Below are 18,113 nucleotides of genomic sequence, written 5' to 3' on the forward strand. Positions count from 1 at the left end.
ACTCCCAGGCCGCCAGGAGGAGCTCTCCGGACAGCATAAACGTGCCCCGAGTTCCAGCAGGGCCTCATGGACTTTGTAGTTTCTACACACAGCCCTGCTGGATACCTTGGGGGCCACCAGGCGTCGCTGTAGGAGGGCTCGTGGGTTCTTATGTGCCCTATAACCCGGGAGTATGTCATGGTCACGTGACAGGAAGAAACGACGTGCTCCCGGGTTGAAGAAAAGGACTGTTTACCCTGACCCGGAAGGAATAAGGAACTGTGGACTGTTGGACAGGAACACCTCCGGGTCAGGGTGTATAAAAGGACTCTGGGAAGCCCAGTACATTGAGCTGAGCTGGGAGGTAGGAGGGCGAAGTGTCTGGGTGAGGAGGCGTGTTACTGAGAGAGAATTGTTGTAATTATATGAATAGTGTGGAGTGGAGGGTGCTTGGTGCACTGTACAAGAGTACAATAAAGAGGAATTGTACATTTATCTGGTGTTTGGAGTGGTACCTGAGGGTCCAAGAGGTGGATCAAGGGCATATCTGCTACAATATATATATATATATATATATATATATATATATATATATAAATTTATACATGCCCCCTACACACCCAAACCAATATCTTTACATATAATACGCTACCGTGGCTGTTCGTTTGTCTGTCCAGGATTTTAAATCACCTGTAGCTTGCAAACCGTGTGACTTATTGACCTGAAATTTGGCACACATACTACGTGACCTCGACTGTCTGCTTTCGAATTTAAAGGTTTTTTTTCCCCCCGAATATGAACTGTTGTCGTTTTTTCTGTCTGCCGTGTCTACAATGAGTGACAATGAGTTAAATTCCAATGGATGTTCTTCAAATGTTAACGAGCAATAAGCAAAAAGAATCACTGAAAACCATTGAAAACAAAAACAGCAAAAAACAGTACGAGGAAAGTTCGAAAAAAGAAAGAATAATTTCTCGATGTTTCTGTTTGAGGATCGTTGTGCACAACTGAGCTGCGACCACAGAACTAACTGCTCTGTGGATGATTCATTCAGGCATTTCAAGGTCACTTCATTCTAATGAAAGTATCTGCTGAATGTACTTCGTACTAACGAGATTTCTATAGACTATCATACGGGGAAACTGTCAGGACCAGAAAAATACTTCGTTGTAATGAAAATTTTGTTGTAAATATATTCGTTGTAATGGAATTTTACCTGTATTCACAAGGTGTTTCTTGTTTGAAACACAAAAAGACATGCCAGCTGCTTTAAGATTTATACTGACTAGGTGCCACACAGCATGGCTAATTCCGCATGCATTGAGTCCGCTGTGGCTCCCGCTGCTGGGACCTAAAGATCGGTTTGCGGTACTCTTGGGGGCGGGTAGGGTTTGTGGATTAGAATTAATTAGGTGCTCTACACACACACTGTGAATAATGCTCACTCGTGGATGGGTGCTGTATTTTAATTCATTCGCCTCCTGCTGTGTGTATGGTGTGACTTCCATGAAATTCCGGTTCATTTAGGTGGATGTCAACACGAGAATCACACTTTGGTGCGGACCAAAAACAACCCTATCAAGACCCTTTAGAAAGGCAAGTCTTAGTGCAATACCAAGTGAACCCTGGGGCAGTTCTCATGAAGTATGAATGTATTTTGACACAGGACCGATTCTGCTACACGAAATACTGTGCATTGTAATGGACAGCCGCGTCCCATGCCCGGCAGGGACGCCTCTGCTACATCTGTTCCGGGGGAGCAGCTATGGACAGTTCAATACCTCCCCCAGGACACTTGGTGGCAGCCTCCCTGGTGGACGATGACTCCCCAACCTAGCGCATGGCTCCATGAGAGATGGAGTCCTCCACAGCCTGGCTGGGGGCTCGGATGGCCGCTATGGGGAGCTGCAGGGAGTCAGCAGCCCAGTTGGACGTATTTTCAGCCCCACCCAGATGGGCAATTAGGACCAGGTGTTCAAGCACCTGGAACGCTTCGGGGTGGGATATAAAAAGGGCCAGCCACCACCACTCGAGAAGCCAGAGTCGGGAGGAGGAGGACTAAGCCTGAGGAGGAGTGGTGGTAAAGAAAAAGAGTTTTGTTGTAGAAGTGCTTTGGGGACTGTGTATTGCCTGTGGGTCACGGGGAAGACGTGTGCCCATGGGTGAAGAAAAATAAAAAGTCTTTGTGGTTTATACGTGCCTCTGTGTCCATCTGTGTCGAGTCGGGCGCCTATATAGCACCTTTGTTACAGCATTATGGGTGAAATTGTGCATGCTGTGATGGTCACACCAAGGAAGAGGGAAACATATTCACAGCATAATGAGTTGAGGATTAACATGGAGCATTAAAAACAATAAAAAGGCAGAGTTGAGGAAGCAACGATTTATGCTCTAAGTAACAACGGTACACAGGATTAGGAATGAGTACATTAGAGGGATAGCACAGGTCCGATGGTTTGGTGACAAAGTGAGAAAGGCGAGACTGAGATGGTCTGGGCACGTACAGGGGAGAGATAAGGGGTACATTGGGATAAGAATGTTCAGGATGGAACTGTCAGGCAAAAGGAAATTAGGGAAAGCCAAAGAGGTTTATGGATGTAGTGAGGGACAGTCTGTGTGGTAGAAAATGATGTAAAAGATGGATGGAGATGGGTGATCCATTGTGGCAACCCCAAATTGGAGCAGGCAAAAGAAGAAGTTTAAAAGCAGTAAAGAAAAAAAAAGTACAAATAAAAATGCATAGGTACAAATGTAACACAATTCACATAAAAAAACTTGCACAATTACCAGTTAATCAGAGCAAGCCAAGTACCTGTCACTGCTTTTCTCACAAATGAGATGAGACGACAGTTATAAATTTACTTGTGATTGGATTAATCAAAACACATACAGAGGTGATGAGAAACAACAACATTTATACAGGACATTTTTATACAAATAATGTAGCTCAAAGTGCTTTACATGATGAAGAAAGAGAAAAAAAGACAAAAGAAATAAGAATTAAAATAAGGGAACACTAACATAGAATAAAGGTAAGGTCCGATGGCCAGGGAGAACAGAAAAAACAAAAAAAAATTCCAGACGGCTGGAGAAAAAATTAAATCTGCAGGGGTTCCGAGGCCACAAGACCACCCAGCCCCCTCTAGGCATTCTACCTAACCAAAATGACCTCCCTCAGACCTCACAAGTAAACCCTTTAATGTTACACTATGAAAGTGATGTACGCAGGTGAGATAGGGCATCCTCTCGATGCACACACGAACTTTGACATATGCAATAAATGTTAATCAAACAATTAAAAAAATAACATTAACAAAAAACATACAATAGGTAAGACAGTAGACATGTGATTTGAGATCAGTTAACTAAGATTACGTTCATATGGTGGCTACTGTTCAGTAAATACGGAACACCATACATAAATGAAATTTATGTGCTTCATCTAATATATCATAAAACTGAAGCACATGCCCACAGCAGAGCTGGCTTTCTTTTGTACATGCGCCTATTTCAAAAGTGTCCTTTAAACACTAAGTGTAGTACCACATCATTTTCAAGTACTGTCCCAGTTGTTCAATAATAACTACAAGGGACATTCAAAAAGTTTCTGCACTTTATTTTTTTTTATTAAGAATTTCAAAAACAACTTACATCACTTAGTCACCTTCGTTTACGATGCAATTTTCCCAGAATCGTACAAACTTTTTAATGCCCAATCACTACTCCTCCCGCATTCACCGTTTCCAACGAAAATATACAAGTGCAGAAACTTTGTGAACGTCCCTTGCATTCAGCTCACACAGCTGTGTGTGGTAAACAAACCAAATAATTAGGGAAAATGCAGTGCTACATAAAACACAATTAGTCTTGATCCTCCATATTTTTTCCCCCCAGATAAAAAAAAAAATTCTACCCAATGAAAAAAAAAAACAATTCACAGTGCAGCCAGGGGTTGTTTATGGATATGTTCAATTCATTTGAATCTTTCCAGTGAGAAACGCAACTAATTGGAAATTGAAACGAAGGAGCAAAAATCAATCCCCCCAATTTGGAAAAGAGCAAACTGACAAAGTGTGAAAATACCTTAGGGCTCATTTATACTTCACGCGCAGAACGCATACGCATCAATTTTTTTTATTTTTAATAAATTTGCAAAAACGTCAAGTAAACTTTTTTCACGTTGTCATTATGGGGTGTTTTGTGTAGAATTCCGAGGAAAAAAATTAATTCATTCTGGAATAAGGCTGTAACATAACAAAATGTGGAGAAAGTGATGTGCTGTGAATACTTTCCGGATGCACTGTATATACTCAGGGTTCTGTTTCTGCCAGTACTTGATATGCTCCTCACTATGTTGAGCAGAATGTACTTAATCAAGCAGTGAAGACACAGCATACAATACATCTATGCAATAGAAGGGAGTATTTTCATAATATTCTCATTATGGTCAGTTAATGTACCCCTCAAATGAAAATACTGCAAGTTTTTTGTTTTTTTAAATAAATGCATGTGGTGTGCAAATCCAGCTGGAGTAGGGTCATCATACCTGCAGGAAGCAGATGGGGCAGGGAACACATTTTTAGGTGAAGTTCACATGTCTGAAATTTCTGCACAGGGAGGCTGAGCTCTGTGATGTCAGACTGGCTTCACTGAGCACTGGGAGTTAAAGGACAAAAAAAACCAAAATGTTCATCTAAGCAGGTGACACAGCAAATTTCCATGAACATTTTTGGTAAATAAGGTCACTGGCAAACACTATTTGAGTGTGTAGCAGATAAGCCCTCGATCCACCTCTCGGACCCTCAGGTACCAATCCAAACACAGGGTAAAAGTACAACTCTTCTTTATTTTGTTGTCACGTGCACAAAGCACCCTCCACTCCACACTAATCATACAATAAACTACTCACAAAACCAATACAATCCTCCACTCCCAGACACTTCGCCCTCCTACCTCCCAGCTCAGCTCAATGTACTGGGCTTCCCAGAGTCCTTTTATACACCCTGACCCGGAGGTGTTCCTGCCCAATCAGTCCACAGTTCCTTACTCCTTCCAGGTCAGGGTAAACAGTCCTTTTCTTCACCCCGGGAGCACGTCGTTTCTTCCCGTCACGTGACCATGACATACTCCCGGGTTATAGGGCACATACGAGCCTACGAGCCCCCCTACAGCGACACCTGGTGGCCCCCAAGGTATCCAGCAGGGCTGCGTATAAAAACTACATAGTCCATGAGGCCCTGCTGGACCTCGGGGCATGTCCATGCTGTCCAGAGAGCTCCTCCTTTCGGCCTGGGGGTGAGGGCCGGAGTAAGAAGCCGGCAATCCTCCACAAGTGGCAGGAATGAGATTTTGTAATTTTCCTCTATATTTATTGGGCTGGGTTAGTTGAATATCCAAATACTCTAACAAGTGGAACTTCTCTTTTATTTAACAATTGTCTTCACCATTTCTCATTTTTTTTTCTCCCTTTATTTGTGTTTTGTTACGTTTGTTTAAATGTATTAAATTATGCTAACTATTCTAATTGTGGTCTATACATTTATACTGGTCTTGGTATTTCTTTATTAAGAAACTTTAACAGATCATTAGAAGTGATGATCGGCGAAATTCACCAAGCACTTTTCACAGCAAATATGCCATGTTAGTCAGTGACCTTGTTCACTGAATATTTACCTGGGAATTTGCGGTTTGGCTGGCTTAAATGGACATTTTTTTTTTTTTTTTTTATAAAATGTGGCCACCATTATGTGCAAATGCAGGAAGGCAATATCTTTTGCAAAATAATGCAATACTTTTGTGGTGGGAATAAGCTAACATAGAAAACTTCAGAAACAGATTAAAGAAATAAACTATGTGAAATATTATCAATGCATCAGATGATGAATAAGTAAAAATCAAGAGAAAAATAAACAAATTCTAAGGGAAAGCTGTGGCGAGAAAGAATCAGCATCATATGCATTATGAAAATATGAAGTGAATTAGGAGATGTGGAGACAGAAATGGAAAGCAACACAAAAGCAGTAACAACGTATGGCATGGCAGTATGAAAAAAATATGAATTATTAATGAAGGCCATTCTTGGGCTCTATTGGGATGAAAACAAAGTAGCACAATATAAGAAAATCACATCATTAGAGGCTGCGGTGGGCTGGCGCCCTGCCCGGGGTTTGTTTCCTGCCTTGCCCCCTGTGTTGGCTGGGATTCCCTCCAGCAGACCCCCCGGACCCTGTAGTTACGACATAGCGGGTTGGATAATGGATGGATGGATGGACATTATTAGAGGTAACAAGTAGTTTTCTTCTTTTTTGTAATTCATGTGTGTTTTTCGGGAGTTCTTGTTGTTTGTTATATTAAGTAATTCTTGTACTTTGGTAAAAAGATAAATTTGCATCTTGGGACAAATAAAGTACTACTATCTATCTAAGGGTGACAAGGAGAGGAAAAAAAAAAAAAAAAAAAAAAAATCAAGGGATGTACGTGATAAGGCCCAAACCAAGACATCAGGGTCTCATCATGCAAGAGAGGGAAACAATTAGGAAAAGGATGGAAAAATATATATTTATATATATATGGTTGAAAATTGTTTTACTGTCAAATAATGCAAAGAGTACACGACATGTGTTTCGCCCCAATTCTGGGCTCATCAGGCGTACACACTCACTGCACTCCCTCTCGGGAATCGAACCTCGGACGTCAGCGCTAGAGGCTAAGCCCCTAAAATTGCCCCACGGCGTGTGGTTCGTTCATTTGACAGAATGTAGATCGGGGTAATTACATTCATGGCATTGACCAACCACAAGCGTTACGTGGTATGTAACCTCCCATACAATCAGATTATGATTCAGACTACGAATGCCATGAATATATATACAGTGATCCCTCGCTATATCGCGCTTCGCCTTTCGCAGCTTCACTCCATCGCGGATTTTATATGTAAGCATTATTAAATATATATCGCGGATTTTTTGCTGCTTCGCGGGTTTCTGCGGACAATGGGTCTTTTAATTTCTGGTACATGCTTCCTCAGTTGGTTTGCCCAGTTGATTTCATACAAGGGACGCTATTGACAGATGGCTGAGAAGCTACCCAACTTACTTTCTCTCTCTCTCTCTCTCTCTCTTGCGCTGACGTTGCTACCTTCTGTGTGCAGCTGCTTCCTGAAGGACATGCTGCACAGTGCTTCACATACTTAAAAGCTCAAAGGGCACGTATTGATTTTTGACTTTGTTTTTCTTTGGCTCTCTCTCTCTCTCTCTCCCTGCTCCTGATGGAGGGGGTGTGAGCTGCCGCCTTCAACAGCTTTGTGCCGCGGTGCTTCGCATACTTAAAAGCATACAGCCCTATTGATTTGTTTGCTTTCCTCTGTCTTTCTGACAGTCTGTGCTCCTAACGGGCACTCCTTTGAAGAGGAAAATATGTTTGCATTCTTTTAATTGTGAGACAGAACTGTCATCTTTGTCTTGTCATGGAGCACAGTTTAAACTTTTGAAAAAGAGACAAATGTTTGTTTGCAGTGTTTGAATAACGTTCCTGTCTCTCTACAACCTCCTGTGTTTCTGCGCAAATCTGTGACCCAAGCATGACAATATAAAAATAACCATATAAACATATGGTTTCTACTTCGCGGATTTTCTTATTTCGCGGGTGGCTCTGGAACGCAACCCCCGCGATGGAGGAGGGATTACTGTATATTATATATAATATATATAAATAACATACTTTTTAAAAACCATGCATATATTAATTTAAAAAGTGCACTAAAAAGTACAAATTAAAAGGTGGATGCTTTTGCTAAGATTTTAAGAAGTGTGTTTTGACTGTTGATTGATGAAAAGCACCCACACTTTTATTTTACAAGTGATGTATGAGACTTATTTTTTACTTTTTAACTTAATATAAGTGTGTTTTTTAAAAAAGTATATATAATTATTTTCAACTTTTTAGTTTTGGGTTTGTTTTAGTATAATTTTGTAATCAATATTTTAACACTTCCTTTAACATTTCTATCCGTTACTAGTGCCAATCTGAAATCTTGAACTATTCCTCATATGAAAATTTCATTTCTTAATTAACATGGATTAATTGATCAATTAGTGGAACTGATTATTGATCATGTATTGTCATCAGAAGTGTGCAAAATTTCAAGTCATTTGGACAATAGGAAGTAGGTTAAATATCAATTACAAGATTTGTACCAGACAACAAACAGGTGAAGTTAAAAGAAGTGTGGTAATAATAAAATAATAATAATAATAATAAACTGCAAACTCAAAAATATAAGTCTGGGAAGCAGTGGCAGGTCTAATGAGAAAACAGCAAAGTAAAATGGAAGTGGAAGGGAACCAGTTTTGATAAGTATTTGATTTTAAGTAAAAGGGCTTCAGTAAACAAACAAAGAGCATTTTTATTCTAGCGTTTTAGACTGTTCTTTGTGTTTTTGTTGAAAGAGAAGCCTATACTTTAAAAAGCAGGGCTTTTCTAATGGGCCAACACATTTTCAAATGACAATAACTTAAATGCTACTTAAGATCCATCCATCCATCCATTCTCTTCCGCTTATCCGAGGTCGGGTCGCGGGGGCAGCAGCTTGAGCAGAGATGCCCAGACTTCCCTCTCCCCGGCCACTTCTTCTAGCTCTTCCGGGAGAATTCCGAGGCGTTCCCAGGCCAGCCGGGAGACATAGTCTCTCCAGCGTGTCCTGGGTCTTCCCCGGGGCCTCCTCCCGGTTGGACGTGCCCAGAACACCTCCCCAGGGAGGCGTCCAGGAGGCATCCTGATCAGATGCCCGAGCCACCTCATCTGACTCCTCTCAATGCGGAGGAGCAGCGGCTCTACTCTGAGCCCCTCCCGGATGACTGAGCTTCTCACCCTATCTTTAAGGGAGAGCCCAGACACCCTGCGGAGGAAACTCATTTCAGCCGCTTGTATTCGCGATCTCGTTCTTTCGGTCACTACCCATAGCTCATGACCATAGGTGAGGGTAGGAACATAGATCGACCGGTAAATTGAGAGCTTTGCCTTATGGCTCAGCTCCTTTTTCACCACGACAGACCGATGCAGAGCCCGCATCACTGCGGAGGCCGCACCGATCCGCCTGTCGATCTCACGCTCCATTGTTCCCTCACTCGTGAACAAGACCCCGAGATACTTGAACTCCTCCACTTGAGGCAGGATCTCGCTCCCAACCCTGAGAGGGCACTCCACCCTTCTCCGGCTGAGGACCATGGTCTCGGATTTGGAGGTGCTGATTCCCATCCCAGCCGTTTCACACTCAGCTGCGAACCGATCCAGAGAGAGCTGAAGATCACGGCCTGATGAAGCAAACAGGACAACATCATCTGCAAAAAGCAGTGACCCAATCCTGAGTCCACCAAACCGGACCCCCTCAACACCCTGGCTGCGCCTAGAAATTCTGTCCATAAAAGTTATGAACAGAATCGGTGACAAAGGGCAGCCCTGGCGGAGTCCAACTCTCACTGGAAACGGGTTCGACTTACTGCCGGCAATGCGGACCAAGCTCTGACACCGGTTGTACAGGGACCGAACTGCCCTTATCAGGGGGTCCGGTACTCCATACTCCCGGAGCACCCCCCACAGGATCCCCCGAGGAACACGGTCGAACGCCTTTTCCAAGTCCACAAAACACATGTAGACTGGTTGGGCGAACTCCCATGCACCCTCCAGGACTCTGCTAAGGGTGTAGAGCTGGTCCACTGTTCCGCGACCAGGACGAAAACCACACTGTTCCTCCTGAATCCGAGGCTCGACTATCCGACGGACCCTCCTCTCCAGAACCCCCGAATAGACTTTTCCAGGGAGGCTGAGGAGTGTGATCCCTCTGTAGTTGGAACACACCCTCCGGTCCCCCTTCTTAAAGAGGGGGACCACCACCCCGGTCTGCCAATCCAGAGGCACTGTCCCTGATGTCAATGCGATGTTGTAGAGACGTGTCAACCAAGACAGCCCTACAACATCCAGAGCCTTGAGGAACTCCGGGCGTATCTCATCCACCCCCGGGGCCCTGCCACCAAGGAGTTTTTTGACCACCTCGGTGACCTCAGTCCCAGAGATGGGGAAGCCCACCTCCAAGTCCCCAGGCTCTGCTTCCTCATTGGAAGGCATGTTATTGGGATTGAGGAGGTCTTCGAAGTACTCCCCCCACCGACCCACAATGTCCCAAGTCGAGGTCAGCAGCGCACCATCACCACCATATACAGTGTTGGCACTGCACTGCTTTCCCCTCCTGAGACGCCGGACGGTGGACCAGAATCTCCTCGAAGCCGTCCGAAAGTCGTTCTCCATGGCCTCCCCGAACTCCTCCCACGCCCGAGTTTTTGCCTCAGCAACCACCAAAGCTGCATTCCGCTTGGCCTGCCGGTACCTATTAGCTGCCTCCAGAGTTCCACAGGACAAAAGGGACCGGTAGGACTCCTTCTTCAGCTTGACGGCATCCCTCACCGCCGGTGTCCACCAACGGGTTCGGGGATTGCCGCCACGACAGGCACCGACCACCTTACGGCCACAGCTCTGGTCAGCCGCCTCAACAATAGAGGCACGGAACATGGCCCATTCGGACTCAATGTCCCCCACCTCCCTCGGGATGTGGTCGAAGTTCTGCCGGAGGTGGGAGTTGAAGCTACTTCTGACAGGGGGCTCTGCCAGACATTCCCAGCAGACCCTCACAACACGTTTGGGCCTACCAGGCCTGACCGGCATCCTCCCCGACCATCGAAGCCAACTCACCACCAGGTGGTGATCAGTTGACAGCTCCGCCCCTCTCTTCACCCGAGTGTCCAAGACATGTGGCCGCAAGTCCGATGACACGACCACAAAGTCGATCATCGAACTGAGGCCTAGGGTGTCCTGGTGCCAAGTGCACATATGAACACCCCTATGCTTGAACATGGTGTTCGTTATGGACAATCCGTGATGAGCACAGAAGTCCAATAACAAAACACCACTCGGGTTCTGATCGGGGGGGCCATTCCTCCCAATCACGCCCTTCCAGGTCTCACTGTCATTGCCCACGTGAGCATTGAAGTCCCCCAGCAGTACGAGGGAGTCCCCAGAAGGTATGCCCTCTAGCACACCCTCTAGGGACTCCAAAAAGGGTGGGTACTCCGAACTGCTGTTCGGTGCATACGCACAAACAACAGTTAGGACCCGTCCCCCCACCCGAAGGCGAAGGGAGGCTACCCTCTCGTCCACCGGGGTAAACCCCAATGTACAGGCTCCAAGTCGGGGGGCAATAAGCATACCCACACCCGCTCGGCGCCTCTCACCGGGGGCAACTCCAGAGTGGTAGAGAGTCCAGCCCCTCTCAAGGAGATTGGTTCCAGAGTCCAAGCTGTGCGTTGAGGTGAGCCCGACTATATCTAGCCGGAACCTCTCAACTTCACGCACAAGCTCAGGCTCCTTCCCCTTCAGAGAGGTGACATTCCACGTCCCAAGAGCCAGCTTCTGTAGCCGAGGATCGGACCACCAAGGTCCCTGCCTTCGGCCACCACCCAACTCACACTGCACCCGACCTCCTTGGCCCCTCCCATAGGTGGTGAGCCCATGGGAAGGGGGACCCACGTTGCCTCTTCGGGCTGTGCCCGGCCGAGCCCCATGGGTGCAGGCCCGGCCACCAGGCGCTCGCCATCGAGCCCCACCTCCAGGCCTGGCTCCAGAGTGGGGCCCCGGTGACCCGCGTCCGGGCGAGGGAAAACGCCATCCAAAATTGTTTTCCATCATAGGAGGTTTGTTTAACCGCTCTTTGTCTCATCCCTCACCTAGGACCAGTTTGCCTTGGGTGGCCCTACCAGGGGCATAAAGCCCCGGACAACAGACCTCCTAGGATCATTGGGACACGCAAACCCCTCCACCACGATAAGGTGGCGGTTCGAGGAGGGGATAAGATACCAGTGAAATCTGAACTACAGTGCTTACTTAGCACATTCAATGGGAATGGATTTTACACGCATGACAACAGCAATAACGTTACCTTTTGTAGCTCTTTCTTGACTTGCACGCTCAGGCCAGTTTCGTCCAGTTGTTTAGCTAACGTTGACAGCAATCGTGCGAACAGCGGATTCTGTGCAAGGTCATCTTCATTCAAATCACAAAACGGAAAAGATGACAATACTGTAGGTACAAAGAATACACCTCTGTTAATAAACGTCACTGGAGCCGTAACGATTCTTAGCATCAGCGATTCGGGGTTACGTGTTTTGTAACATGCAAGCTTGGATAGATGGAATCCCACATCCTAATGCTGCGTTTCCGTCTTACTGATAATAATAAAGCATTTTATTTATAGGGGCACTTTACATTAGCAGTAAATCTCAAAGTGCAACATAAATTTAAACAAAGGCAAAGCAAGATCAAAACAACAATAAACATCTTTCTTGATGATGCACGTCCTACTGTTGGTGATCTTTTCTATAATATTGCTTCGAAAACACATCCAGCTCAAACTCTTACACAGACTACGTCAACAGATAATTAAAGGAAGCCCCTAAGAAATGATCAGCTGCACACAAAAAGCACCGCAAGTCCGAGGAGAGCTTTGTCGGCTCATTTCTACATTTCATAAACACTACCTAAGCCGTACGACTGTATTTTTAGTTAATAATGCTTAACAGCTTGTAACATTCAACAGTGCATTCCCCACCTTGGCCTTCAGCGGACTCGTCCACCGAGAGCGGAGGAGCCGAAGCGGGGTGAGGACACAAGGCCATCCTCGGACCTCGCACAGTCCGTGAGGTCCCACCAGCGGCGGCTCGGTATTCCTGTCAGTTGAAGTAGTCGACCGCTTTAACGATTTCTTAACTCCATTTTTTCTTTTTTAACTTCACCGTAAACGACAATTATATCGCCCTTCTGATTTCTTAGTTGCCGTAGTTAACCATTTCGTCTTTAGAGTTCGAGGCGCGAGTTTTCTAAAGCCCCACGTCGCGTGTTACACCGCGGACTGTACCAACAGAGCCCCAGAGCAGGGGGCGCGAAATTCAGCAGCGCACCTCGCTGTAACAACAGCAATAATAAGTGACCACGCAGCGTAAAAGGGACGATCATTTAAGTTGACAAGCTACGCAACCGAAACGGAAGATTTTAATTTAGAAACGTTTTCGGAGTGAAGATTTGGTCAAGTCCTTAGAAAGTAAGTAAGCAGGGTTTCATGTCGCTGTTTTTAAATTAAAAAAGACGGTAATTATGCATTAAGACACTCTATACATTATAAGTAAATAGACTAAAACAAAACAGTTAACTGCGATTAGTCAAAACTGTCCTTAATCACTAATGTGTGTTTAGCAAAATGAAAGATAAGAACTGTTTTTGGTGACGTAATTATCACGCGACAGTCAATTTCTTTTCGTGTCAATTTTTATTAAACGCCGCACTTTCCAATGATTTGCAACAAAATGTAAACCATATCAGGACCAAGGGTCTTACAATTTTGTACACATAGAATAAAAAAAACATATAAGGATAAAATATTGAACAGCAAAAATATTTAAATTCTATTGTTTTCTTTAGGCTCTTCAATTTCATTACTTATTTTTTTGGTTTGTGAAGATCGCAAACTTTCTGGTGTAGTAGGATAAGTAAATAACTAGCTGCTTGTAAATAACGGCACCCTAATCGATATTTCTAGAGAGGTTGGGGGGGGGGGGTTGGAGTCTGTAGCCACTAGTATAATTATTTATGTACTGATTATGATAATAATGCCGCATTGTATTTATATAGCGCCTTTACCTTGCTCATAGAGAGAGAGAGAGAGGTTAGGAGCAGGCGCTGATACAACACATTGCCGCACCCACCACAGGACAACCACCTGAGGATCTCAGATTAGGACCCGAGTGCAGCCATGCGATGGGGGACACCCAGGGCCGGATTTATATGAAAAGAGGCCCTAGGCTATTCCACTTATGAGGCCCTTTCACCTTCCATTTTTAAGTTTGTAAATTACATGAGAGATAATAAAATTTTGCTAACAATTTGAATGTAGGCCCCTCTTGATCTTGAGGCCCTAGGCTGAAGCCTAGTTAGCCTATAGGAAAATCCGGCCCTGGGGACACCTCAGCACCACACTAGTTCAGATGGAGTGAAGCAGTGGGAGATTTTTTATGGTGGCCGGAGTCCCAATTCTGCCACCAACCCCCAGGTTTTTCCCCTGCAGGTTGGAGGGCCTACATCACTGTCGGGCAACCAGTGCGTCGCGGAATTTTGTAGGGGCGCCGCGAAAACTTCTGTAAAATATTTAAAATTGCTAGTGTTTTTGATCTTTTGGAAGCTCTTATCTCTGTGAGCAATGTTTTTCAACACTTACGGAAATGAAGTCTTAAGAAACGCGAGAGACTTCAAATGATCGACAAGGAAATGCGCGTCTGTCTTTCAAAAATTGATCCTCGCATCAATCTCATATGTGCTGAAAAACAATCTCAACGTTCACATTAATTAAATTTATGATTTATCATTTGATTCATTTATTAATAAAATGTCTTTCAAACTTGTAAAATTGACTGTTTTTTTGGCGATTGTCTATAGATTGTGTCGTCACGACTTTATTTATGGGCAGTCCCTCAGGTGCGCCGCGAAAGAAAATTTTTGGATTTAGTACGCCGGATGCAGATTAACGTCATACCCAGGATAACTCAGACAGCTTCACAAATATTCTGAAAAATTTGTAAAGAAAAAAGCACAAAAAATCAAATAGTAATGGTTACAAACTAATATAACTAATAGGACTCACCCACAGCATTCTCAATTCCAGTTGATGCCAAGACAATTAAGTATCTTCATTTGTCGGCTGCTCCCATTAGGGGTTGCCAGAGTGGATCATCTTGTTCCATATCATCCTGTCCTCTCCATCTTGCTCTGTCAAATCCATCACCTGTATGTCCTCTCTCACCACATCCATAAACCTTCGCTTAGGCCTTCCTCTTCTTCTCTTGCCTGGCAGCTGTATCCTTAGTACCCTTCTCTCAGTATACCCCTCATCTCTCCTCTGCACATGTCCAAACCAACACAATCTCACCTCTCTGACTTTGTCTCCCAATCATCCAACTTGAGCTCGCCCTCTAATGTCCTCATTTCTAATCCTGTCCATCCTCGTCACACTCAATGCAAATCTTAACATCTTTAATTCTGCCACCCCCAGCTCTGTCTCCTGCTTTCTGGTCAGTGCCACCGTCTCCAACCCAAAAAACATAGCTCATCTCACTACCGTCCTGTAGACCTTCCCTTTCACTCTTGCTGATACCTGTCTGTCACAAATCACTCCTGACACTCTTCTCCACCAATTCCACCCTGCCTGCACTCTCTTTGCACCTCTCTTCCACAATTCCCATTACTCTGTACTGTTGATCCCAAGTATTTAAACTCATCCACCTTCACCAACTCTACTCCCTGCATCCTCACCATTCCACTGACCTCCCTCTCATTCACACACATGTATTCTGTCTTGTTCCTACTGACCTTCATTCCTCTCCTCTCATATCTCCACCTCTCCAGGGTCTCCTCAACCTGCTCCCTACTATTGCTACAGATCACAATGTCATCAGCAAACATCATAATCCACGGAGACTCCTGTCTAATCTCGTCTGTCAATCTGTCCATCACCATTGCAAATAAGAAAGGGCTCAGAGCCGATCCCTGATGTAATCCCACCTCCACCTTGAATGCATCTGTCACTCCTACCGCAGACCTCACCACGGTCACACTTCCCTCGTACATATCCTGTACAACTCTTACGTACTTCTCTGCCACTCCCGACTTCCTCATACAATACCACAGCTCCTCCCTTGTCACCCTGTGATATTCTTTCTTCAGGTCCACAAAGACGCAATGCAACTCCTTCTGGCCTTCTCTAAACTTCTCCATCAACACCCTCAGAGCAAACATCACACCTGTGCTGCTCTTTCTTGGCATGAAACCATCCTGCTGCTCACTAATCATCACCTCCCTTCTTAACTGAGCTTCCACTACTCTTTCCCATAACTTCATGCTGTGGCTCATCAATTTTATCCCCCTGTAGTTACTGCAGTCCTGCACATAACCCTTATTGTTAAACATCGACACCAGTACACTTCTTCTCCACTCCTCAGGCATCCTCTCACTTTCCAAGATTCCATTAAACAATCTGGTTAAAAACTCCACTGCCATCTCTCCTAAACACCTCCATGTTTCCATAGGTATGTCATCTGGACCAACCACCTTTCCATTTTTCATCCTCTTCATAGCTGTCCTTACTTCCTCGTTGCTAATCTGTTGCACTTCTTGATTCACTATCTCTACATCATCCAACCTCTTCTCTCTCTCGTTCTCTTCATTCATCAGCCTGTCAAAGTACTCTTTCCATCTGCTCAACACACTCTCCTCATTTGTGAGTACATTTCCATCTTTATCCTTTATCACCCTAACCTGCTGCACATCTTTCCCAGCTCGGCCTCTCACTGTAGCCCACCGGTCCTTTTCTTCCGCCTCAGTGTCCAAACTCTCATACTAGGGATGCACCGATACCACTTTTTTGGAAAACGAGTACGAGTATGAGTACTTGCATTTCAGTACTCGCCGATACCGAGTACTTGCCGATACCGAGTACTTAATAAAAACATGATTTAAATTTACAGGTAACAGCTTTAGTCATATAATTTAACAAAAAAAACAAGAAACTCTCGTCTATCCACTGGGAGGTTAGGCTAATTAGCGACACAGGGCTAACACTGCTTGTCCAAATATCCGTGGTGAAACTAAACGCAGAGGAGGCTTGCAGTAGGCTGTGGATATGTTTTTTCACGGAGTCGTGTAGTTTAGGCAGCTCCGTGTCAGTCATGTAGCGGCGGCTTGGGATAGCATATCTGGGCTCCAGAACATGGAGGAGACGCAGGAATCCCACATTTTCTACCTCCGAGAGTGACTGGTCACTCAATGCAATGTACTCGATAATTGCCTGTGTTATTTTCACAGCACGTGGATTGTCTCTGGACATTTTCTCTCGTCTTGCAAGATTTTGCTGCAGCATGGGTTGTGTTGGTTTAGAAGCATGGGTAAACTCTTTGTACTCGTTGTCGTGTTGGGATTTTAGGTGCTTGATTAAATTACTTGTGTTAAATGCGCTACCTTTTGAGCCTCCTCTGGACAATTTCGCTGAGCACAATTTGCAGTCCGCCTTTGTTTTGTCGTCTTCATTCACTTTGAAATAGTTCCACACGGCTGACATGTCTCGCCTCACCTTGCCTTCTCCCCGCTCTGAGCTGCAGCCGGGGCCTGGGGGCGGGCACTCGGCGCCTGTGATTAACCCCTTACACACCGCTCAAACATAGACATTTCTCAGACCGTGGTATCGGGGGACTTTTAACGAGTACGAGTACTTTAGAAAATGTGGTATCGAGGCCGATACCAGATACCCGTTTCGGTATCGGTGCATCCCTATCTCATACAACTCATCATACATCTTTTCTTTAGCCTTCCCCACCTCTCTCTTCACCTTGCGCCTTATCTCCTTGTACTCTTGTCTACTTTCTGCATCTCTCTGACAATCCCACTTCTTCTTTGCCGTCCTCTTCCTCTGTATACTCTCCTGTATTTCCTAATTCCACCACCAGGTTTCCTTTTCCTCCTTCCTCTTTCCAGATGTCACGCCAAGCACCCTTCTTGCTGTCACCCTTACTACATCTGCTGTAGTTTCCCAGCTGTCTGGTGACTCTTCACTGAAGTGTGGCCGGAAGAAGCTCTTTAGGCACTCCAGGTGCCCTATAAAAAGGAGCCGCCTCACTCCATTAGTTGGCCAGAGTCGGGAGGAGAGGACAAAGCCTGAGGAGGACTGGTGGCAGGAAGGGACAGAATGGTATTGGTGTGTTGTGTGGACTGGTATTTTGGGCACGTTACAGCTATAAATAAACTACACACGTGTGTAGCAAAACCTGTCTCCTGCCTGTCTGTGTCCGGGTTAGGGTGGCTCACAACATTACAATCAATTTGTTTCCTTCAATGTAGTCCATTTCCGCACAATAATTTTCTTTCAATTTATTACATTTTAATATTTTTTACTATGATTAATTACTTGCTGTAATGTAAAATAGTTAGTGCTATTCCATCCATCCATTATCCAACCCGCTATATCCTAACTACAGGGTCACAGGGGTCTG

The 18,113-nt window shown here is 45.0% G+C and overlaps 1 protein-coding gene and 1 long non-coding RNA gene across 2 annotated transcripts in view; one reads left to right on the forward strand and one right to left on the reverse strand.

Moving 5' to 3' along the window:
- Positions 1–13,317, reverse strand: part of haus4 (HAUS augmin-like complex, subunit 4) — a 50,816-nt gene extending 37,499 nt beyond the window's left edge. The window contains exons 1-2 of the mRNA XM_028809135.2: positions 12,635–13,317; positions 11,966–12,105 (exon numbers count right to left, since the gene is read on the reverse strand). Coding sequence (XP_028664968.1) covers positions 11,966–12,105; positions 12,635–12,701 — 207 coding nt within the window. The 5' untranslated portion in view covers positions 12,702–13,317. The remainder of the gene's footprint in view (positions 1–11,965; positions 12,106–12,634) is intronic.
- Positions 1–18,113, forward strand: part of LOC127529171 (uncharacterized) — a 98,353-nt gene that overhangs the window by 34,182 nt on the left and 46,058 nt on the right. The gene's annotated exons all lie outside the window — the stretch shown is intronic.

The sequence above is a fragment of the Erpetoichthys calabaricus genome, chromosome 9 (assembly GCF_900747795.2).
Source record: "Erpetoichthys calabaricus chromosome 9, fErpCal1.3, whole genome shotgun sequence".
Lineage (NCBI taxonomy): Eukaryota > Metazoa > Chordata > Cladistia > Polypteriformes > Polypteridae > Erpetoichthys > Erpetoichthys calabaricus.